The sequence below is a fragment of the Ochlerotatus camptorhynchus genome, unplaced genomic scaffold, assembly GCF_037179485.1.
Source record: "Ochlerotatus camptorhynchus isolate MF236.1 unplaced genomic scaffold, CSIRO-AGI_Acam_v1.1 ptg000037l, whole genome shotgun sequence".
Lineage (NCBI taxonomy): Eukaryota > Metazoa > Arthropoda > Insecta > Diptera > Culicidae > Ochlerotatus > Ochlerotatus camptorhynchus.
This window is the reverse complement of record NW_027040528.1, coordinates 453944-478731: the sequence shown is the minus strand read 5'-3', so window position 1 is coordinate 478731 and position 24788 is coordinate 453944. Positions and strand designations below refer to the sequence as shown.

Below are 24788 nucleotides of genomic sequence, written 5' to 3'. Positions count from 1 at the left end.
AGGAGATTTACCAGAAAGAGTGCCAGCAGAAGCGATAGCTACCCTTCATCAAAAGCCACAAAGAACATCCTTTATTCTGGCCCGATTTGGCATCATCCAATTAACTGTAATGGAGTGGTACGAAGCAAATCAAGTGAATACCAAAAACCGCAAATCCACCAAATTGTCTCTGATTAAGTGGAAGCTGTTTCTGGAAAGAAACAAGGAATTAAAGATATTAAACACTTCCAACAAATTCGGACGAAGACTGAGTCTGTACAAACCCTGGTACAAACCCTAATGGATGGTGTTAATCGCAAAGTTCGAAAAATTTATGAAAGTACCGAACAACTTTGTTTTAACTTCGTGAATTTTTAAATCAAATCCCATGAATCTGAAATAAACAACTACAATTGAAATATAATGCGAAATGGGTGTTTTACTTAAGTTTTCATGTGTCCAGATTATTGTGGATACTGATCTTAATGTTTTGTCAGAAATATTACAATTTATTATAAAACTCACAAAGATTTCTACCTCATTGTACTCAAGTAGTCAATAATTTTCAATTTTGTGTGCAGACATAAGTATAAATTAAAACACGTGGAATTTATATCTGCCCGATAAAATGGCATAATATTTACTGCTTCTATATACATTCAATTATTCTCATTGAAAATTCACGTACAAATACGTGAAAAGAATTTTAAATAAAACGGAATATCACATCAAAGTTGCCAGTTTTCCAGTAGTTATCACCCCAATTTCACGTAAGCAGTACGTGGAAATCAGATCTTATTTACCTAACTAATAACGTAGATAATTGAAGCTGAATTTTCTCGGCTATTCCGGTGAAAATTGCGTGTAAAATAGACAGAACGAAAACCACCTATGTTTTCTGGTAAATCAGATGTGAAGATTTTTCAAAGTGTACATTTTTCTGAAATATCTAGCCCCATAAGCTTGAACAGTTTTCTAAGACCAGGATTTTGAAATTCCCAATCACAGACTCCAAGTCTTGACATTTTTGGTTATTCCTGGTTATTGAATTTCTGTGATATGCAACGAAATATGGATAATCATTTGAAAGGAATCTAATTATCTCACCAAATTCATTGCAGAATGTCTAGCTCGTTTGAATTTAGATTCAGGAAAATTAAAGGAGCATAATTTCCAAAGATACTCCGAGTAATATTCCAGTAGGTTCAGAATAAATAGAGGATATAGCTCTAATAATGGCCTATGGATCTAAGACTGGGCCCATCGATAAAAATCTGCTATTTATCGATTTTACCTCGATGAACGCGTCATTGGGACGGTTCTAATGGATATTTTTGGTCGCTATTGAAAATTTAGTCAATAGCTGATGCAGGGGAAATGTTGACTTCGGCAATATCTTAACCTTTTATCGTCAGGGGGTAAACAAAATCCTAAAGCACTCAAATTTGGCCAATAGATGCTCTGAAACACAATGTATCCACATGCCAAAATTGAGCTCTCAAGGACGTTGTTTACTCCCCTGACGATAATATTTTAAGGTATTGCCGAAGCCAACATTTCCCCTATGGGCCCAAATTTGTGGCATTCAGACTGACATTACATCAATTTACCCTACCATAGGGAATTCTAAGAAGAGTTTCAAGAAAATTCCAAGCGATCCTCTTGAGGATATTTTGAGACGAGCTTCACACAATTTCTATAGAATTCTGAGGTGAAATCCATGGCATCATGGTTGGAAATGCTCATTACAGCTAAAATGCTATTTTTAGAAGTTATGAAACTATTAGATATTATAATAATAATTTTTATATGTAAAATGCAAGAAGAGGGGGTAAAGTTTGTGCATGGCTCATAAAACCTGTAAATTTTACTTTCAGAAGGTCACAATTAGCCATTATAGCTGTAATGAGTAATCGCGATGAGTGAGTACTATTCGTTATAGCCAGAGGTGGCAACAGTACATTTTTTGAAAAACCATCATCCAGTACGAAACAAAACAGCCAGCACACGGGTGACCGTGTATAACTACATTCCAAGCGAACAGCGGAGATAGAGAATAAATAAAATCTCGCAGCCTGATTTTTCCAAACAGTTTATTGTAATGAAATTTTAGCAGCAGGCTTGCGTGTGACAGTAAATTACCAACTCCCTTATTTACGCATAATTTTAACATCAATGCTTATGAGTGGTCAGTTTTCATTCTTATCTTTTAATTCCATGCAATAAACATCAAATAAATGCAGTACCCGAATAGAAATTTACATTAGCCCAACGTTTGATTCTGATGTCTACATCAGCATCGAAATCAAATGTATGCCTGATGTCAAACATTAGAAAACATTATGATTTAGTTGTATTTAAGCAACGTAACATGGTGTATACATCAGAAATTTTGGAACAAAATTTTGCCATTCTAATGTCGGTCTGACGTCAAAAATTTCAATCTATTGACATTAGAACCAAACGTTTTAAGGATGTTTTCGGATGTACAAAACGTTAGAACTAAACGTTGTTCGGATGTTTTTAAATGTAAACGTTTTCTGATGTTTTCTAATGTAGATGTTTCCTGATGTTAGAAACAAACGTTTTTGGATGTTTTCAGATGTAAAAAACGTTAGAACTAAACGTTTTTCGGATGTTTTTATATGTAAACGTTTTCTGATGTTTTCTAATGTAGAGGTTTCCTGATGTTAGAATCAAACGTTTTTCGGTTGTTTTCGGATGTAAAAAACGTTAGAACTAAACGTTGTTCGGATGTTTTTATATGTAAATGTATTCTGATGTTTTCTAACGTAGATGCCTCTCGATGCTGGAACCAAACTTTTTTTGGATGTTTTCGGATGTACACAACGTTAGAACTAAACGTTGTTCGGATGTTTTTAATTGTACTTCGTGTTTGTTGTTCTCTGATGTTTTCAGATGTACAAAACGTTTAAAGTAAACGTTGTTTGAATGTTTTCAAATGTAGATGTTTACTAATGTTTTTAGATATACAAAACACTAGAATCTTACTTTTCAAATGCTTTCAATTATATTTACAACACATTAGAATTAGAAACATGATCGTGTAAACACTACACACCATTGTTGTTAGATAACATAATAAAAATGCGTACATAACTGTCAATGCTGAAGCTCCCGTTTCCCACCAGTCAGTTAACTGACCTTAGCTAACCTAATATCATTGCGGCAACTCTCTATGCGGCAGGGGAACTATGCCATTAGCGCGCTAAGAGTTGTTAGACCACTGACATAGGCGCCAATTTGTAGGTGACGAGGCACTTGGTGACATTACAGCGAGCTTGACGATTGTTGCAGCATTTTTTTTAGCAAACTACCAGTTAAGGTGTGTAGTGTTTACAAGATCTTGTTTCTAGCTCTAATGCTTTGTACAATTGAAAGTATTGAAAAAGTTAATTCTCATGTTTTGCACAACCGAAACCATCAGAAAACATAAAATTGTACAAAAAAAAGTCATCCATTCTGGTAGACTATCTCTTAAATGCATAAAGAATAGCCATTGCTTAAGCTCCCGTTTCCCACCAGTCAGTTAACTGACCTTAGCTAACCTAATATCATTGTGGCAACTCTCTATGCGGCAGGGGAACTATGCCATTAGCGCGCTAAGAGTTGTTAGACCACTGACATAGGCGCCTATTCGTGGGTGACGAGGCACTTGGTGACATTACAGCAAGCTTGGCGATTGTTATAGCATTTTTGAGTGAACTACCAGACAATCATGACAATGTGATCGCTGCGCCTCCAGATCTCTGCCTGTTCTACAGATGATCCAAAAATGCGGAAAGTTTTGGGCTGCCAGTCTTCTACCTTATTGACGAACTGCAAATATATAATAAACAAAATTATTGTGCATGAAAAATATGACAATGGACAATGCTTGAGGAGCACTGGGAGTTTTCGAACGATGCGTGCTTAGGACCATCTTTGGCAGGGTATATGAAAATGGTGTGTAGAGGAGAAGAATGAACCACGAACTGGCGTAACTTTATGGCGAACCCAATATCAAGAAAGACGCTAAAGGTGGAAGGGTACAATGGGCGGGACACGTTGTAAGAATGTCGGACAACAATACCGCAAAAATGGTGTTTTTCCTCAAATCCGGTCGGTACAAGACGCAGAGAAGCACAGCGTGTTAGTTGGCGCAACTTTGTTATACAAAACCAGATTTAATGCCTTATTCATACTCGAATCGGTTGAAAAATACACTTAATCTTCTAGGTTACTCGATATCCATCCATTGCAAACAATATTTTGATAATTGTTTGTTTTGAGAGCTGGTGCGCAGGTAGATTGAGGTTAAGGAAACGCCACTGCTTGTGGCCAATCTTGGGTACCATCATAAGGCTTGATGAAACTTATTCCACCCGGAAACATGTTTTTTTTCGGAATTATGAAGTCATTATACGTTATGATGACATTTTGTATTTTTAAGTTACAAGAGGACGTTGCAAAGGATGAGTTTGACGTATAAAACCTGTGGATTTAATTTTCAGAGAGTCGCAATCAGCGTATTCATTAAATCACTTATGGCTAAGCTCCAATCGGTATTATCCTCGGATTAAATAACGATCAAGAATGTCCGGCTGCTTTGATGTCGACATCAGTTATTCGCTATACAAACAATTCTCAGATCATCCAAACAGGGGCGGTATTAAAAGTTAATCCGAGTTGGAGCTTACCGCCGCTTACTCTCTGAATCCAATATTGATAGGCTGAAAAAATGGTTTAAAAATGGAACCTAAATCCAAAATTTCATAAATTTTGGTTCACATGAACCACAGAGAACAGACATGGAGGCTCGAACAAAATTTCTCTAAAAACTTGTGTAAAGATTCCTATTCGACTTAAGCGCCACTAACAGCGACTTCCCCACTTAAAAAAATCTCTTTGAAAACATGATGGCGCATGCGTTGCACAAATTACACTAGACACTAAGTGCTAGTAGCGCCAAGTGGCTATTTTCAACAGAAAATTTATAGATACTAGCGCCAAATTGGTCGAAAGTGGAAAATTTATAGAGAAAATCAGGAGATGCTAACACCACGTAACGGCGTCCGACACATAGATATAATTTGTATTGCAAAAGTAGGACATATAGAAACAATCTTTGAAATTTTATCAGTGTACAGGAATCCCCATCAAGACCCGTATTCGGTTTCCCCATCGGGACCCGTATTCGGTTTTCCCATCGGGATCCGTCTACGGAATCCCCATCAAGACCCGTATTCGGTTTCCCCATCGGGATCCGTACTCGGTTTCCCCATCGGGATCCGTCTACGGAATCCCCATCAAGACCCGTATTCGGTTTCCCTATCAAGACCCGTATTCGGTTTCCCCATCGGGATACGTATTCGGTTTCCCCATCGGGATCCGTCTACGGTATCCCAATCGGAATCCGTATTCGGTTTCCCCATTGGGACCCGTATTCGGTTTCCCCATCGGGATCCGTATTCGGTTTCCCCATCGGGATCTGTCTACGAAATCCCCATCAAGACCCGTATTCGGTTTCCCCATCAAGACCCGTATTCGGTTTCCCCATCGGGATCCGTATTTGGTTTCTCATCAGGATACGTATTCGGTTTCCCCATCGGGATCCATCTACAGAATCCCAATCGGGATCCATATTCGGTTTCCCCATCAGGATATGTATTCAATTTCCCCATCGGGATCCGTCTACGGAATCCCCATCAAGACCCGTATTCGGTTTCCCTATCAGGATACGTATTCAGTTTCCCCATCAAGATCGGTATTCGGTTTCCCCATCGGGATCCGTATTCGGTTTCCCCATCGGGATCCGTCTACAGAATCCCCATCGGGATCCGTATTTGGTTTCCCCATCGGGATCCGTATTCGGTTTCCCCATCGGGATCCATCTACAGAATCCCAATCGGGATCCGTATTCGATTTCCCCATCGGGATTCATATTCGGTTTCCCCATAGGGATCCGACTACGGAATACCCATCAAGACCCGTATTAGGTTTCCCCATCGGGATCCGTATTCGGTTTCCCCATCGGGATCCGTCTACGGAATCCCCATCAAGACCCGTATTCGGTTTCCCCATCAGGATACGTATTCAGTTTCCCAATCAAGATCCGTATTCGGTTTCCCCAACGGGATTCGTATTCGGTTTCCCCATCGGGATCCGTCTACGGAATCCCCATCGGGATCCGTCTACGGAATCCCCATCGGGATCCGTCTACGGAATCCCCATCGGGATCCGTCTACGGAATCCCCATCGGGATCCGTCTACGGAATCCCCATCGGGATCCGTCTACGGAATCCCCATCGGGATCCGTATGCGGTTTCCCCATTGGGACCCGTATTCGGTTTTCCTATTGGGATCCGTATTCGGTTTCCCCATCAGGATACGTATTCGGTTTCCCCATCGGGATCCGTATTCGGTTTCCCCATCGGGATCCGTATTTGGTTTCCCCATTGGGACCCGTATTCGGTTTTCCCATTGGGATCCGTATTCGGTTTCCCCATCGGGATCCGTCTACGGAATCCCCATCGGGATCCGTATTCGGTTTTCCCATTGGGACCCATATTCGGTTTTCCTATTGGGATCCGTATTCGGTTTCCCCATCAGGATACGTGTTCGGTTTCCCCATCGGTATACGTATTCGGTTTCCCCATTGGGACCCGTATTCGGTTTTCCCATTGGGATTCGTATTCGGTTTCCCCATCAGGATCCGTATTCGGTTTCCCCATCAGGATACGTATTCGGTTTCCCCATCGGGATCCGTATGCCGTTTCCCCATAGGGATCCGTATGCCGTTTCCCCATTGGGACCCGTATTCGGTTTTCCCATCGGGATCCGTCTACGGAATCCCCATCGGGATCCGTATGCGGTTATCCCATTGGGACCCGTATTCGGTTTTCCCATCGGGATCCATATTCGGTTTCCCCATCGGGATCCGTATGCGGTTTCCCCATTGGGACCCGTATTCGGTTTTCCCATCGGGATCCATATTCGGTTTCCGCATCGGGATCCGTATGCGGTTTCCCCATTGGGACCCGTATTCGGTTTTCCCATCGGGATCCGTATTCGGTTTCCCCATCGGGATCCGTATTCGGTTTCCCCATCGGAAGGATCCGTATTCGGTTTCCCCATTGGGACCCGTATTCGGTTTTCCCATCGGGATCCGTATTCGGTTTCCCCATCGGGATCCGTATGCGGTTTCCCCATTGGAACCCGTATTCGGTTTTCCCATCGGGATCCGTATTCGGTTTCCCCATTGGGACCCGTATTCGGTTTTCCCATCGGGATCCGTATTCGGTTTCCCCATTGGGACCCGTATTCGGTTTTCCCATCGGGATCCGTCTACGGTTTCCCCATAGGGATCCGTATGCGGTTATCCCATTGGGACCCGTATTCGGTTTTCCCATCGGGATCCGTATTCGGTTTCCCCATCGGGATCCGTATGCGGTTTCCCCATTGGGACCCGTATTCGGTTTTCCCATCGGGATCCGTCTACGGAATCCCCATCGGGATCCGTATGCGGTTATCCCATTGGGACCCGTATTCGGTTTTCCCATCGGGATCCATATTCGGTTTCCCCATCGGGATCCGTATGCGGTTTCCCCATTGGGACCCGTATTCGGTTTTCCCATCGGGATCCGTATTCGGTTTCCCCATCGGGATCCGTATTCGGTTTCCCCATCGGGAGGATCCGTATTCGGTTTCCCCATTGGGACCCGTATTCGGTTTTCCCATCGGGATCCGTATTCGGTTTCCCCATTGGGACCCGTATTCGGTTTTCCCATTGGGATCCGTATTCGGTTTCCCCATCGGGATCCGTATTCCATTTCCCCATCAGGATACGTATTCGGTTTCTCCATCGGGATCCGTCTACGGAATCCCCATCGGGATCCGTCTACGGAATCCCCATCGGGATCCGTCTACGGAATCCCCATCGGGATCCGTATGCGGTTTCCCCATTGGAACCCGTATTCGGTTTTCCCATCGGGATCCGTATTCGGTTTCCCCATTGGGACCCGTATTCGGTTTTCCCATCGGGATCCATATTCGGTTTCCCCATCGGGATCCGTATGCGGTTTCCCCATTGGGACCCGTATTCGGTTTTCCCATCGGGATCCGTATTCGGTTTCCCCATCGGGATCCGTATTCGGTTTCCCCATCGGGAGGATCCGTATTCGGTTTCCCCATTGGGACCCGTATTCGGTTTTCCCATCGGGATCCGTATTCGGTTTCCCCATTGGGACCCGTATTCGGTTTTCCCATTGGGATCCGTATTCGGTTTCCCCATCGGGATCCGTATTCCATTTCCCCATCAGGATACGTATTCGGTTTCTCCATCGGGATCCGTCTACGGAATCCCCATCGGGATCCGTCTACGGAATCCCCATCGGGATCCGTCTACGGAATCCCCATCGGGATCCGTATGCGGTTTCCCCATTGGAACCCGTATTCGGTTTTCCCATCGGGATCCGTATTCGGTTTCCCCATTGGGACCCGTATTCGGTTTTCCCATTGGGATCCGTATTCGGTTTCCCCATCGGGATCCGTATTCCGTTTCCCCATCGGGATCCGTATTCGGTGTCCCCATCGGGATCCGTATTCGGTTTCCCCATCGGGATCCGTATTCGGTTTCCCCATCGGGAGGATCCGTATTCGGTTTCCCCATCGGGATCCCTTCACGGAATCCCGTCATCAGGATCCGTCATCGGGATCCGTCTACGGAACCCGTCACCGGGATCCGTCTACGGAACCCGTCATCGGGATCCGTCTACGGAACCCTTCATCGGGCTCCGTTTATGGAATCCGTCATCGGATTTCCATCGGGGTCCACTTATATTTAATTGTAGCTTTTAGTAAAAACACTCACTAACCTGCAAAAGAGATCCGGCTGCAAACTTCCCGCCGGGATCCAGCTTCAGACTCCCTACCGGGAGTCGGCTTGGGACTGGTACACTGTCCTAAAAAAAAAAACAAAATTATATTACATTACATTAATAAGTTCACATTTACTTACCAGAAAAACATTGAAACTCGCGACGGACACATTATCGGCACCATGGTGGGTATATAAATGGTGATACAGCTTTGTCACTATATTAGCGTGGAGGTCGCGGGGGGAAAAGTGCGGTTTTAGAGCAAATTGTAAACAAACTCGGTAGCTCCCTTTTTATGGCACAGAAACAAACTCGGTAGCTGTTCCATACAAAAATCCAACATAGCTGAATCGTGAATTTGACACATTAGAACACCTATATGTAGTCACCTTGATCGGCACTTTCCCGCGGGCTAATTTATTCGTCGAAAAACCAAACTTCTGGATCAACAATAGAAAAGGGCCCATCAGCATTTGCAAACAAACCGTTCCAAAGCCCATTCCTCACAAAGCGAAGGCCACCCACGCAAACCAGCACCATCATCGGATAGGGGAAACTTCCACCTACACGATGATGGTGTTGGTTTGTGTGGGCGGCCTTCGATTTGTGAGGAATGGGCTTTGGAACGGTTTGTTTACAAATGCTGATGGGCCCTTTTCTATTGTTGATCCAGATTTTTCTCACTGATGCGAAAACAAACTGTACACGGCTAATGAGATCAACGCAAATTTGAGGACAGTGTACTCAATATCGAAAAAAGTGCAGGATGAGTAAATTTGCCGCATGTTTTCCTGTGGAAAACCACAAAAATCTGCCCTAAAATTAGGAAAATTGACGAGAATCCAGAGAATCCAATCTTTGCTTTTCTCATATTCGGAAAAATTTTCCTGGAAAAAACCTTGAAAACATGAGGGAAATTAATTCAAAACTGAGTTCCTGCACTTTTTGCAATTTATGAGTGAACTAAACTCAAATTTGGGTCGTTCTCATTCGCCGTGTGGTGCTGACTCAGGACAAAACAAACCTCGAAACAAACTTTGCATGCGGCGAGGGACCGAGGGACAACAATTTACATCGTGATGAACTTTGATTCTAATGTAACGTTTGGTTCTGTTGTAATTGGATGTATTCTGATGCTTTATGCGTGCAACAAATTACATCGTGATGAACTTTTAATCTAATGTAACGTTAGGTTCTGTTGTCATTTGATGTATTCTGATGTTTTATGGGTGCAACAAATTACATCGTGATGAACTTTGATTCTAATGTAACGTTTGGTTCTGTTGTCATTGGATGTATTCTGATGCTTTATGCGTGCAACAAATTACATCGTGATGAAGTTTGATTCTAATGTAACGTTTGGTTCTGTTGTCATTGGATGTATTCTGATGCTTTATGCGTGCAACAAATTACATCGTGATGAACTTTGATTCTAATGTAACGTTAGGTTCTGTTGTCATTGGATGTATTGTGATGTCAAATTTGACATCGTCAAGACGTTTGATTCTGATGTAACGTTTGAGGCTAATGTATTTTTATGTACTTGGACGTCACACTGAAGTCTGAATACATTAAGGGTACAGCAATACACGTTAAAATTTAATGTATTGAAGATGTCTGCTGATGTTTCCTACATTACAATTTCTATTCGGGTAATTAGCCAGAAATCAACAAAATTCTACACGACATAAATTTATGTCGCGCGCGCCGCCGGTCTTGTCTGCTTCTTTGTGCGAAAATGTTCTGTCGCTGGCAGAAAACAGTTTAGAAATGTCATGACATTTTTGCCGCTTGCCAGTTTGTTTTTGTGTGTCGTCACAATGGTTATCGCAAAATGTATCAAATGTTAAGGAAAAAATGTTAAACTCCAGGACTCGTGCCACCACTGGTTATAGCTAAATAATCGCTAATTGTGACACTCTCATACTCATACTGTCGTACTCCAACGGAACTATCTACCTACCTCCTTCTAAGATCATTCTCTAGCTAATAAATTATCACACTAAAGCTTCATGTTAGATAGAATTTCCAACCAACTCTGAAAATCGCCAACTTCGCGTATGAAGTTAACATAAAAACACTTTGAATGGAAATATTATTTTTTTTAATTTTGTGGGCAGCTCAAATCTTATACTTGTGTGTGTGTGTGTAAGTTTGTATCATAAATCCAAATTCCACTGATCAGCAGCGGTGATCTGGAGAAAATCATGTATGCATTAGCAATAGATTTGCGTACACACCAGCAATGTCTAGAACCCAGCACACAGCTTGTTTATAAACATAAATTGAAATTGTCCTCAAAATTATATAAAATATGGAATGATCTCATCGATGTTTTAAAAATGGCATGATCCAAATAGCTGGCCCTCGTGGTTTTGTAAGCAGCAGAAACAGAAGAGCAACAACGCCTCTTCCTCTATGGATGCGCCGCTGAGCGTTCTTTCACACCATGTTCCAGATTCAAGGTTCCGAATCACTTGTTGAATGATCTCGTCTTTCAAAGTACCCTCTTCTATTTCCTGCAGTGTAACAGCTTTCGGTATAACGGCTAGTACTAACTGATATATGCAATTTTCCCCCACTACATCAAAATCGGTAGGATTGGATACTGAAAGCCTTGAAATAGCGTCTGCTATGTTACCTGTACCTGGTTCATATACTACTTCGAAAGAATACGCCTGTAACCTAAGCACCCATCGTTCTATTCTAGCATTAGGTTTTGTTCGTTCTCTAAACAAAAACTGAAGTGGTTTACAATCAGTTATTAGTTTGAAATAATGATGTAATAGCAAAAAGCAGATACAATATTACATCAATGGATGTAATTTTGTTCGCAAAATCGATGTACGTCGTACAACGTTATATTACACAACCGATGGATTGATCTGGTTGCAGCAGTTTGGATGTAATATTCAACAACTTTTTTTTCTGTGTATTTTGTTCATTGTATAAACGTTAAAATAATTAAAACTTAAATAACAATAGGTGTGTAAATCAGGTATACAATCCTTTCCAGAGTATACCATCTTTAAATAGACACTGTATTCATTAGTAAGTCTGGCAACCATTTATGTTTGCCTTCCAGAAATCACCACAATTAATTTCCTTTGTATAATGTTGATTATCTTACGTACTCACAGATAAACATAGTTGTCATCGTATATAAAAAATGCATTCTACTTACAGTACGCCTTTCCTTATGATTGCTGAATCTGGCAAGAAGAATGATGATTATATGCTGAATGCATACCTCATTGCCATACCGTTGCCGGTATTGCACAACATTTTTAAACGGTAGTACATCTTTAACACCACCACCACAATCCTTGCATTTTTCGTTGTTTGCAATAATCCAGTATTCACTACTACATCCACTTTTGTCTTATTTCCTTCATTGTCAAGACCGTTCTCTACTCACTAACACCTTGTCACCATCATTATTCCATGCTTCATCCGTTTCGCTTCAATGGTATAATTGGTCACTGTTCCTCACTTGATCTGTTACAATCTCTAAACACACACACACACTACTCCACTGGGAATAAATTCGCTTCGAACACTTCTTGTGATGAGAATTCAAACACAACTACCAACACGCACAGTGCTTGGTAAAAAAAAAAACTCCCCATCTTGCCTTACCCGTTCTAACCTGTTTCATCATTGAGAATCGTCATCAACTCAGCATCCCACCATTTTGTTTTTCGATTCTTCAGAACCATTCCACCATTTTAGAATGAAATTTTAATGACCATCTTTTTTTTCCATCTTCTTGATGCACTAATGACTGATTCGAAATCACTTCACAAATTTTTGCAAGCGAGCATCCATGACTACGCTCCATTTCGTTTCACCGCTCAAATTTTATTTTTAATTTAAAAGGAATTGCACATTGACTCCTAATTTCCAAAACTGCATTATACCACTATCAGAATTGATTTTTCCTCCAAATAACACGTGCAGCGACACAAAATCAATCGAAAAAATTTCCTCGGCGCCAAATGTAGACTCTAAACTTTAAGCGGGGAGCTTCGGATAACAGACCTCTGAACGCGGTGTTAGACGGAATATAACTGCTTCTTTTATTCACTCTTTCTCGGTACAAAGTATTTTCATATCAGGTATCATTCTGTCAAGATGTATAATAAAGGTGCTACTTTTCCATATTAGTGTACAACAGGGAAATATTAAATGCTCGATACTACAAGAACCACTGGTAGGATACGCTGACGCCGATCAATCCCAGGAAACGTTTTTCAACTATTTGCTGGAACAGTTTCCTGGATGACCCGCAAGCAGAGTACCGTCGCACTATCCTCAACTGAAGCTGAGTATGTTTCGCTCAGTCATGCTGTTTGTGAAGCAATCTGGTTGAGAAACCTTGTCATCGAATTTGGAATCGCATTGGAACATCCCGCTGTTCTCCATGAAGACAACCAGTCTTGTATCTGCATTGCTCAGGAGCCGCGTGACCATAAAAAGGATGAACCATGTGGACATCTGCTATAATTTCATTCGCGAGAAGTTGCAAGACGGTATGTTCAAGATCCAGTACATTCCGACAAACGACCAGCTGGCAGACTTATTCACCAAGGGGCTGGCGCGTGGTCCTTTCGAGACACTGAGAACCAAACTAGTGTCGTTTTCGTTTTTACTACACTACACCGGTGTAGTGTAAGCAGGAATAAGTGCGAGTCTTTGACAGCTCAACATCTTTTTTTTTGTAAACAAAGGTGCATCCTTTATCTACACCCTACACGGTTAGAAAAAAGTACCCAAAATTAAGTTCTTTTCACTCATCTCGGCACTATAGTGCAGGAACCCAAAAGTAGGTAAAGCGGGTCAAAGTAATTTTCATTTACTTGTGTGCATTTCGTATGGAATTTTCCACTGGTTTTTTAACCAAAAGAAAGTTAGTTGTACCCAACAGTAGGTAAATATGATTATACTCAACGTTGGGTTCCCACACTTTACTACCCCTGTTGGGTGGTTTTGCTCCTCCGTTTTTGACAACATTAAAAGGAGAAAAGGAGACAAACTAGTCAAAAGTAGGTAAAAGTGAACTTTCCGTTGGGTACTTTTTTCTTACCGTGTAAATTATTTTGGTGTACGGCAGTGTAGCACCAGTGTAGCTACACCGTAAAAACGAAAACGACATTAACAAACCCGGACCTGTTTTTATTACCTCTGCCTATTTGATAAAAATGGCCGAATATGATGATATGATGGTACCCAGGTAACAAATTGATGCTTAACAAGTGTTCTTTCAACGATTTTAATTCAGGCTTAGTTTGAATAATTGTTGTACATAGACCGATTTAACCTTTGTTCAGCTTTTAAACATCTAAATCTGGTGATTTTAATCAGCCCAAAGCTTAACAGCAATCTAAATTATAAGCTTTTCAAGGCATTAACCAACAGTCTTTTCCAACCCTTGTTCAGCCTTAATTCTTTATTAAAAAAAAAATATAATGGAAGACCGCTTCTCATATCTTATGTTTTTTTATGAGACTGCTTTAGAAAACACTAACTGACTAATTAGATTTACATATTTATATTGTTATTATATGTCTAAAAATTACCTTTACATTTCGGGATTAGAACCGGCAGTCGCTGATTCACAGGCGTCAACTATACCCACTCGACCACATAAGCATATTTGAGGCAGAAGGTATGATCATTAACATGAAGCACGTCAAAATTAAGTTGAATAATAGCAACCGGAAGAGTATTATACAGCAATGCAGAATTGTAAACAATACATTGTGACAGTAAAACATTCCTCTCATTTCAAGTGCAGTAAACACAATGTGGACACAAGTGCGCGATGTATTTCGATGCTTTAGTGCTATAATTGAATTCTATTTTTGAAATGCGGTTTGAAAATTAAGTGCAATATAAAGTGGTGAACAGAAAAAACACAGGAATACTAATGTCAATACTTCCGACGTCGTCACAGTCCACTTCTAGGTGGAGCTATTCTTAAAAGCTCTTCTTCCTTGTCTCTACTGCTGGTGCTATATGGGATTAGAAAGGTAGGCAGTTAATTTAGAATAACCAAAATGTTGGAAATGCAAGAAGTAAGACTGACGACATTTAACAATATTTTACAATAAATTCATATTATTCTATCAGGCTATCAGAATATTTGTAGCGCATTGCTGGTTTGTGGAGTAGTATTAAGCTTAAATAAGTCTTGTTCAGTCGTTATATCAGCTAACTTCTGAGGTTAAATTACGGGGATACAATTCGCTTCATGCACTACTAATCAACTGTATATTCAGCCTGGTGTTAATCAGCTTCGTACACCTTAAATCAACCAATAATCCACTTTTGTTCTTACAATTCAGCTTGAATTGTTACTTGGGTATGGAACTAGCAAGACAACTCTCGGTAGACTGTGGACTATTCTCGCTGTTCGACTCAAGTTTAATAACCATTGTATGAATGACCAAAAATGGTTTGGGTGAATCCGTGGGCAACATCGTCCACGTGCATTCACGGGATAAATGAGAATCTCTTTCCAACAACAGGATCATACAACCGGTCAAAAACAGGCCATCCAACAGAGTGGAAAGAAGAGGCCGTCCTCTATTCACGAAATGTTAAAGACAGGGAGTTGGCATTTCCACTCTCCCCATCCATTTCGCTACAATTGGGTGCCCTGGCGGACCCTACCGTACCCTGGATATAATGTTTCATACAATAATGTAGTGAAAGTTAAGAGAAAAATAATGGAAAGATCTCACCCGATATGTTGCAAAGGAATCCATGACATTGGCGTGGAACTGCTTCAATGTAGTTTTATTTATTTTGGAAATCTGATGTGATTTTGATGTGTCGGATGTTGGGTATGGGTCCTAGTCAGAAACTAGCCACTTCCTTGGGGGTATCGGGAACATGATCGGACGTGACCAATGTGGCACTCGGTTGGGCTGTCATTGATTTTATTTTTGAGTTCTAATGTAATTTGAAATGTCGCAGCCAGAAACTGGCCACTTCTCCGGGGGTGCTCTGATCACGACCGGATGTGGCCAATGAAACGATTTGGCTGTCATTGATCTTGTTTTTGAACTCCGATGTAATTTGATGTGTCTCATGATGGGTTGACCCTTCTAGTCTCAAGACCCATACCCACTGGAACTTATTCCAGTCATATCTCAGGAACCGGTTGACTGATTCCAAAAATATAATGGCGTTCAATGGCACCACAAGATCTTTCATTTGTTGCTTCATATTCTCTACAGTGAATGCTGAGAAAAACGCCCTAATTTATTTCGTCACGGACGCACATACACACATATAGAGTTTCCAAATTTTCAGGGAATCAATTTCTCGGGAATCGGGAAATGTAAAACCTATTTCCCTGCTATGGTTAAAAATAAACATAAGAGTGGAAAAGGAAGTTTTTTTTATCAAAACAAAGGTAACTAATTTTTAAAAATAGTGTTGCTCACACTTTGTCAATAATCCGTTAGAAATACGATTTCACAAAACAAATAACATAGTGGTTTTGGACTGAAGTACGCGTTTAGTTTTGTTGCAACAAATTTCATTTTTTTTTTTCATTTTTTTAGTGAATTTTAGCCATTGGCTAGTTCTACATTTTGCAGGGAAAATATCAGAGGTATAAGGCCTGCCTTGGGGAAAAAACACAGTTGGAATTTACAGAGTTTGGTTGGACGACATTTAAAATTTGGGATACACAGAAGAACAAACTAGACCATTGACATTGAGTTAACTTATTAACTAATCCGAACAAGGCAGAGCTCCACCGTGGAAGGCGGTGCTCCTGTTCGATAGAGATGCCCCGACGGCCAAAAGGATGGAATCAAACATTGAAAAACAATCCAGCGTCCTTCATGAAGGACATCAGGGTAGCCAGGATCAAAGGTTCGTCGCCCAATATGTCGCCGATATTCCCCAAAAGGCCGTAGTGTTGCCGCACGAGCTCGTGCTTTGGACACACGCAGAGAATATGCTCGACGTTGGCTGAAATATTACAGACTATGCAGGACTTGCGGAAAACTCCTTCGCCAAAATCGTGTGAGAGCCGGGTGTGACTTGTGCGAAACCTCCTTCAGGTTCTCAAGGTCCTTCCATGGACGCGTGCTCTCCTTGATTTTCCTTAGAAGCGGTCCAACCATTCTTCTTGCCAGCTAGCCTGCATGGAAGTTTCGACCCATCGCGTGATGTCCGGAAGGGGAACTTCATCGGTGTACCTGGCACCAGATGGTTCCGTCCCGGCCAGTCTGTCAGCGTTGGAGTTGCCAGTGATGCCACAATGCCCCGGAATCCAAGCGAATACTGTGTTGGTCCGGGGGGGGGGCATGTCTGATGATCCCCTGAATCCACGGATGAGTGGGCATATTGGACCGGACAGCAGAAATTACGCTGTGTGAATCAGTGAAGATTAGGACTGGTCGGTCGGATGTTATTGTTGCTGCTTTGAAAATAGCCGCTGCCTCTGCAGAAAAAACAGAGCATTTTGGCGGTAGGATCAAGCTCGTTGGCGAGATCTTCCCCGCAAAGCCTATCCCAACTCCGTTGTGCGATTTGGACCCGTCCGTAAAACGGTGCGTATGCCTGAGGTACCCGGAGTTTAGCATCTCCGCGACGTAATGTCTGAGCGCCGCCAAATTGTCTCCTGCCCTAAACTGGTCCTTAATTCGGCTTTCGATGTTTAACGGTCTCGATTGCCAACTTTTTCCTCCCAGCCAGTGGCTCTTGGCTATTGAAGGGAGGTCGGTATTGGCTGTTGTACGGAGGATTCTGTTCCCCTCCTCGAGGAGATGGATCCATTTGATACCCGATATTTTAGCCAAGTAGGCAGCTGCTTTGATGGCGACTGCGGTGTCGATTCGAAACCGGAAAGGAAGTACCTCGACTTCAGCGCAGGCTGTGTCGGCCGGCGTCGAGGGCACGAGACCTGAAACTACCCGGATGTACGCGTTGTAAACCAGTGCAAGGATTTGCAACAGTTTGTCCTTGGCCATTGCGGTGAGCTCCAGACCGTAGAGTAGACGACTGTCAATAACTGCCTTCGCTACATGCAGCCGGATAGCTCGGTTGTTGGTGCGGTGCGGCATGGAGATTGTTTTGATAAGGTTTATGCGGGTCTTGCAACTATCCTTAACGCTCTGGAAGTGTTACGTGAAGGTTAAGTGTCGATCAACTAGAACGCCCAAGATGCGTATCGTTTTTTTTCAGGGGGATCGGTTGATCCTCGATCTTGATAGAAGCGCCGCCGACTCGGTGACCGGTGACCAAATTTCAGAAAACATGATCACTTTCACTTGAAGTCAGCTGGATTGTCTTATTGATTATTTGCTAAAGATTATTTATCAAAAAGCGTATGCTCTTTCTGCATTAGTTTACTTATGGCTTATGAAGTATTGACTTCAGAGAATTCTTGGATAGCAGATACAGGTTGTAGTAGTAAGTTTATTTATTTTGTATTCCTATAATAATGAAATAGCCATAATACAGGTTGGCCACTCATCCGGAAAAACCGAGAGAACCGGGAATCAACCGAAAAAAAACGGGAAATAACCAGGAATTTGATTGCAATCTCAAAATGTGTTTGTATGAATTTTCAAATTCTGTTAACTTCTTAACTGTTTGTACTTTTTTCCTTTGTTTTATGTACTTTGCTCTACCTGTGTATGTAAACTGGCTTATACTTTTTTTATAGGAGCACTGATCGACTTCAATTTTCAAAGACCTTAGCCATTTCAGCGTTTCATAACTCTTTCTGTGCTGAGGTGGTTTATCAATCAGACTTACACATAATGGGTCTGACTCGTGTTTTGTGACTCAGGCTTTCTTTTGTGAAGAGTTTTCTTAGACAGGTATCTTTTTTTTTGTTCGAATGAAATCTTTACAGCTATTCGAGACCTCAGAATTAAAAAAAAAACACACACTAATATCTGTGCCTGGAGTCTTGAACAATTTGCAATGTTTGAATTTCCTAGATAACTTCAATATCTTATACATATAAGATGTAATTCTTCATAGGGTATTTATGGAATTTTCTCAAGAATTTCCTTAGAATCAAGATGTCTTCACAGTTGCTTTCAAGATTCCACATGATTATCTTATAATTCCTTCTCGCATTCTCTTGAAATTTTCATCCATGCCAACCTTTTAAATACTATACAATTAGAGTTAATCTACAATTATCTTAGTATTCTTAATAATTCTCCACAATTATCTTTAAAAGCTACCCTTTTTTTAAAATTGACAGATGGCAAATTTTCAAATAAACTTGCTTATTTCAGACAGACCAGGAATCAATTTTGACAAATAATATCTCGAAAGTTGGACGATGAACAACAGAGGGATCTTCAAACATTAGAATTTATTTTCGAAGTATCAGTGAAAATTCATCAAATGTAACACTGCGTTCCATTTTTTTTTGTGAATTTCTACTTAAATTTGACATTTCGAAAATAAAGTACAATGTTCGAAAATCTCTCTGTTGTTGATTGTGTGATTTCCGAAAAGGTGTTTGTCAAAATTAATTCCTGGTTTGCCAAAAATAAGTACCAGAATAGCATGTTTACTTGAAAATTTTCTATCTGTCAAATTAAAATTAAAATTCACCAAATGGATCACAACTACACAGATTGAGTTGCTTCAGTACCGCGGGCGTCCATGTACGGGCGAAAGGCTTCAACCGTACGGACGCCCACGGTACTGAAGTAACTCGTCAGCTGGAGCATTTTGTCCGAAATTTCCTGACTGGCTGATCCTTCTGAGCCTCGGTAGGTAATACCAAATCCCGCACTTTCTGCGAGGAAACTGGCGTTCCCCAAGGTTCAGTGATTGCTGTCACTTTGTTGGTAGTCATGAACAGTGTCTTCGAGCGGTTACCAGCGAACATCTGCATTTTCGTGTACGCAGACGACGTTCGAATCGTAGCCACAGGTCAAACTTCCGGACGAACGAGGATTAGAGCCCAAGCAGGGGTTTCCGCCGTAGCCAGAAGGGCCGCTTCGAAAGATTTTCAGCGGTCTGCTGAAAAGAGCGCTAGGTGCCACGTGTTCCAGTACCGACATCGTGTCTGTGGACCTTCCATAATGATCGGTAATCACGCTATCCCATTGAAGAAAACTGTGAAACTGCTGGGGGTTGTCATTGATCGGTCGCTCAGTTTTGACCACCACCTTCAAGGGGTCAAGGCCAGCTGTCGCAGCAGGATCATCTTCATCCGCACAAACTCCCGTACCCACCGGTCCAACAACAGAGAAGTACGTTTCCGTGTTGCCCGGGCCATCATAGACAGCCGGCTGATGTATGGACTCGAGCTGACCTGCATCGTCACCGACAAGGCAATACAAATACTCGCTCCGGTGTACAATAGCTACACGCGCATCATCTCCGGTCTCCTATCCTCGACGCTGCGTCGAAGCCGGCATTCCCCCTTTCCGGTACCGCATCTATGCAGCCATTGCCAACAAAGCCGCTGCATTTTCAGCAAATACCGCCGGAAACGACAGAATCTGCCTCCTTAGCGAGGGGGATAGAGTTCTCCGTACAATCGCAAACGCAGAGCTCCCCCAGTGGCCAAGATTCACTGGTACGGAGATAAGAGTTGGCAATCTCCCGCACCAAACATCGACAGCCGGATAAAGGAGAAGTTCAGAGCCGGGGACAATTCCGTAGCCCTTAGGAGATCGGTAGCAGAGCTGACCGGATTGTACCCAAACTACATGCATCGTTACACGGACGGGTCAAGATCGAGAGCTGGATTCGGAATGGGAATCGCTGGTGACATTTCCTCAACGAGTAGAAGTCTGTCAAAACAATGTTCGGTGTTCTCGGCAGAAGCAGCGGCTATTCTTCATGCTGTCACGGTTTCTGTGGATCGCCCAATCCTTCCCTGTCGGACTCTCACAGTATTATTCAGGCCCTATCGTCGGAGGTCCCGGTCCACCCCTGGATCCAGGGCATCCTGAAGGTTGCGCCACCAAACAATACCTACACATGTATTCCCGGACACTGCGGGATCCCAGGGAACATCGAGGCGAACAACTTAGCCGGGTCAGGCTCATCTGGTCCTCGGTACTCGCACACGGTACCGTTGCAGGACGGGAAGAGATGGATCACTTGCACAGCGCGGACAGCGTGGGCAACGGAATGGTCCAGTGCCAGACTTCCGTTTATTAGAAAAATTAAATTAAATAAAAAAATAATAATAAATAAATAAAACAACAGATTAAATCCAACATGTGTTCGATTTGGACGTTCTGATTTTATGAGATTTTAATTATTCCAAGCATAAATATTAAAATCGACGTATCTGAGTTTACAAACAGTCACTTCGATTTTAATCAGCGATGACGTGTATCTTGATTTTTTTACATTATAAAATTTCAGATAGTTTTAAGGCTGTAAAGCTGTAGTTTCATGCAAATAAGCTAGACTAGATCATTTCCAAGTATCAAAAATGAATTATGAGGGCTAGTTTGATACATTTTTCAGAAGTATAACGAGAAGATGAATTGAATTAATAACAACTACAAGTTATGAACAATCTCAATTGAACCTTTGCAAATCATGAATTTTGTGTTAGCGCACATATTATTAAATCGTTTGAGAAAAACTCATTGTCCTCCTTTAATGTTAAGAAAAGGAATAATTGTCCTCCTTATTCTCCAAACCCCAAATGAAATGTCCTCCTTTTCAAGTTTTTGATATGGTAACCCTAGTTAAAGCAGTAAAAATAAAAATCCATGTCACATATAACAATAACGGTTATATCATACTGTTGTAGATCATGATCTAGACTAGGTTAGACTTCGATAAAACTTATAATGTTACTTAGAGTATATCACCATGTCGGAAAACCATGTCATTGCTAGGATCCAAACTAACATTTGATGAAGAAAAACCCGATGTACATGAAAATTTAGTATTCCGCCATTCCGGATACGGCGTGCGCCATAATACGTTCAAGTAAGTTGAATTTAATATGATTTAAATGTTGGTAGTGACTTTAAAGCAAACAGAAAAAGTAGGGTAACGATCAACCTTCTGAAAGGTCCATTAAAATGTTATTTTGACATATTTTTCCTGTCATGGTCAATATCAATCACAAGCAACACCTCACACTAATGATTAATGTCAACGGAGGAAATGAAGTTCAATGGAATCAAAAGCAATTTATGATCAAATATGTTACGAAAGTTTAGGTTCCGGGAATCGAGAATCCCGAAACGTCTCATTGTCGGACGCTGTGAAACTAATGTTGGCAGACGAATCTGTTGTAGCAACCACTTCACTAAATGAATAAATAATTTTGTCATTTCTCAGCAGTATATAATTATTAAAATAGTATGCAAGAATGTCATACCATAACCTTCCTGGAAAGAAAAACAAACGATCGTCACCTTCAATTCACTTTATTTATCTTAAAATTATAAAGTTCTTCCTTATCTATTTACTTCAACTTCATGCATCTTGCATAAAACACAAAAACCTTCCATCCAGACAAGTCTATCCGATTACATGAGACGCTCTCTCCTCTCACTCATTTCACAAAAATGTAGACGTCGTATGTGCAACCAGTCCTTCATTTTCCAACCGTGCCAACATCGTTCGGTAGATATCCGGGGAGAACGGAAGCATTACACCGCGTTGTTGAATTTCACCTAAAATGTTAAGAGCATTGTGATTGAAAAACCCGCTAGTCGCTATGCTGCAGACTAAACCATTCTTACCATCCAAGATCATTTTCACTGCAATCGCCGCTGGGAATCCAACCGTGACTGCCATTGCTGAGTGTCCACCATTAAGCGATGGTTGACCATAGACTACGAAGTTAATTCCCCGATGTTCCCGTCGGCCATCGTTCCAGCGAATGCCAACATCATGCCTCAGGACCACCAAGTCACGTTCACTTGGACCTGTTCCATAGATTATTTGCGATAGTTAGCTCATGAAAAAGGATATGGATTAACCGATACTAACCAAAAGCTAGCTTCCCCGACAGATAGTGACTCAGCGTATCCAGTGGAGTTCCCATTTTGACCACCTTGTTGTCTTCCAGCAGTCCCAGCTGCTCGATTCCATCCATATTTCCTACCCGCTCAGCCAATCTATGTTTCAAGTTCTCATAGAACATATCGGCATCTTGCAATCCAAGGAAGTTAATGATCAGCTGCCGCCAGGTGATTTCCGGTCCATGTGGGTGTAGCATCGGATGTGGGTTAGGATCGATCAGCCCCAGCAGCTGCATTGGTTTAATACTATCGGAGAAACCCTTGTACCGAATGGTTCCTCGGATAAGCGTGTGTACACCGGACAGGCCATACAGGTCTTGGTACTTGGTAGAATCTCGATTGGGGAAACCTTCCAGCGCGAATCCAGGCAAGAAGTCCAGATCGCGAGGTGCAGTCATCAGATCACCACCTCCGGAGATTTCCACAACCTGTCCCTTACTCAGGTATTTAGCGGCTGATAGTGTGTTCAGCAGAACACCTCGAGGAGACCACGAGAACTTGTACCGCAGAGGGTTAGCTGAATGTTCTGGAGCGGGGAGTCCACCACAGAAGCTCACAAACGACTCGACGAGGCCACCTTTTTCTTGAACTTCGTGGATGCATTCCAGAGCCAGCATGTGATCGATGCCGGGATCCAAACCAACCTCGTTCATTAGCGTCACACCAGCTTCCTTAGCGCAGTTATCTAGCGCTTTGATTTCATCGCTCAAATAGCTAGCCGTCACCAGGTGGGTCTTTCCGGCGATGCAATGTTTCGCAATTAGTCCGTGCAAGGAATAAGGCAGTAGTGAAACTACGACGTCACTTTCCTCGCATAGATTCTGTAGATTGGCACTTTCGTCTTCGACATTGATGTACACCGATTCGATTCCCTGGTAGCGTTGAGCTAACCGATCCGCTTCCTCCTTGATTTGGGATCCCACCTTAATACTGACGTTCGATTCACGATGCAGGTATTCTACCAGAGGCGCTGAGACGAAGCCAGCCCCAAGGACCAGAACTCGTTTCTTACCGATAGACGATCCTTCCGTCTTGTGTCGTGATCGGAAGTTGGCTTCACGGAGCTCGTTAATGTATTCGTAGCCGGGAGTTAGCTTTCCATTACTGCAGATGATGGCTCCCTCCACGGGTTGGCAGAAGTTGTGTTCTTCCAAGGGCTTTGCAGCATCGCTTTGAAGGATATCCAGGGCGTATGGATGGAGCAATTCGCCGAAGAAGTCGGTAGATTCTCTTGGCAGTTGTGTGGGCATATTGTCTATCGAGCAAACCAGCACTCCTGGCCCTTTGAAACTCTTCTGGTCCTTGTTACGATCGGCATCGTACAAGCAGAATGGCGTGTCGATGGTAGTGCATTCGTTCATAAATTCGATGGAACCGCCCGGATCAGCGGAGATATCACAGATGGCCAGCATGCGGTGAGGTAGTGCTGGAGCTCCTCGGCTCGTCGGTAGCCAAGGAGTGTTTGCCGGTCTAAGCAGGTTTTTGGCATCCGGGATGGTGATGAGCTTTGGTGCTCCCACAGCCCAGTAGATGCCATTTACGATTACCGAAGCGTATGGTGCGATGTTTTTGTTGAAGGTCGAAATGTATCGCTCTGGATACTGATCGTATTCCACGGGATCAAATCTACCACCCTCGCGCCGTTCCAGGTGATCGGCTCGACTCACTTCGCAGCCATACAGTTTGTTCTGGCTGCCATGCTCTGCTACCTTACGTAAGCTCTCCGGTGGAACGAATTCTACGGGCAGCTCTTGGAAGACTTCTTGTGCTCCTTGGGAAACATTTCCAGATCCAGTGAAGATGAAGGTTAGCGGTCCAATCGATTTGGGCATCATGCCCAGGGATATCTCGTACCCGCAGTCACGGACCGCTTGGCGAGCCATGGATGAATTCCGGTAGTTGTGAGCTGGGCCCACGTGCTGAAGGG

The 24788-nt window shown here is 42.5% G+C and overlaps 1 protein-coding gene across 2 annotated transcripts in view; it reads right to left on the bottom strand.

Annotated features, from left to right (window-relative positions):
- The window catches only part of LKRSDH (lysine ketoglutarate reductase/saccharopine dehydrogenase), a 41083-nt gene that overhangs the window by 5310 nt on the left and 10985 nt on the right, over window positions 1-24788 (bottom strand). Inside the window, exons 4-6 of one of the 2 annotated variants that reach the window (XM_065234000.1) lie at window positions 22830-24780; window positions 22580-22765; window positions 22250-22510 (exon numbers count right to left, since the gene is read on the bottom strand). In XM_065234000.1, coding sequence (XP_065090072.1) covers window positions 22395-22510; window positions 22580-22765; window positions 22830-24780 — 2253 coding nt within the window. In that variant the 3' untranslated portion in view covers window positions 22250-22394. Of the gene's footprint in view, window positions 1-22249; window positions 22511-22579; window positions 22766-22829; window positions 24781-24788 lie in introns of those variants that run through there. The other variant, XM_065234008.1, reaches the window with a different exon arrangement.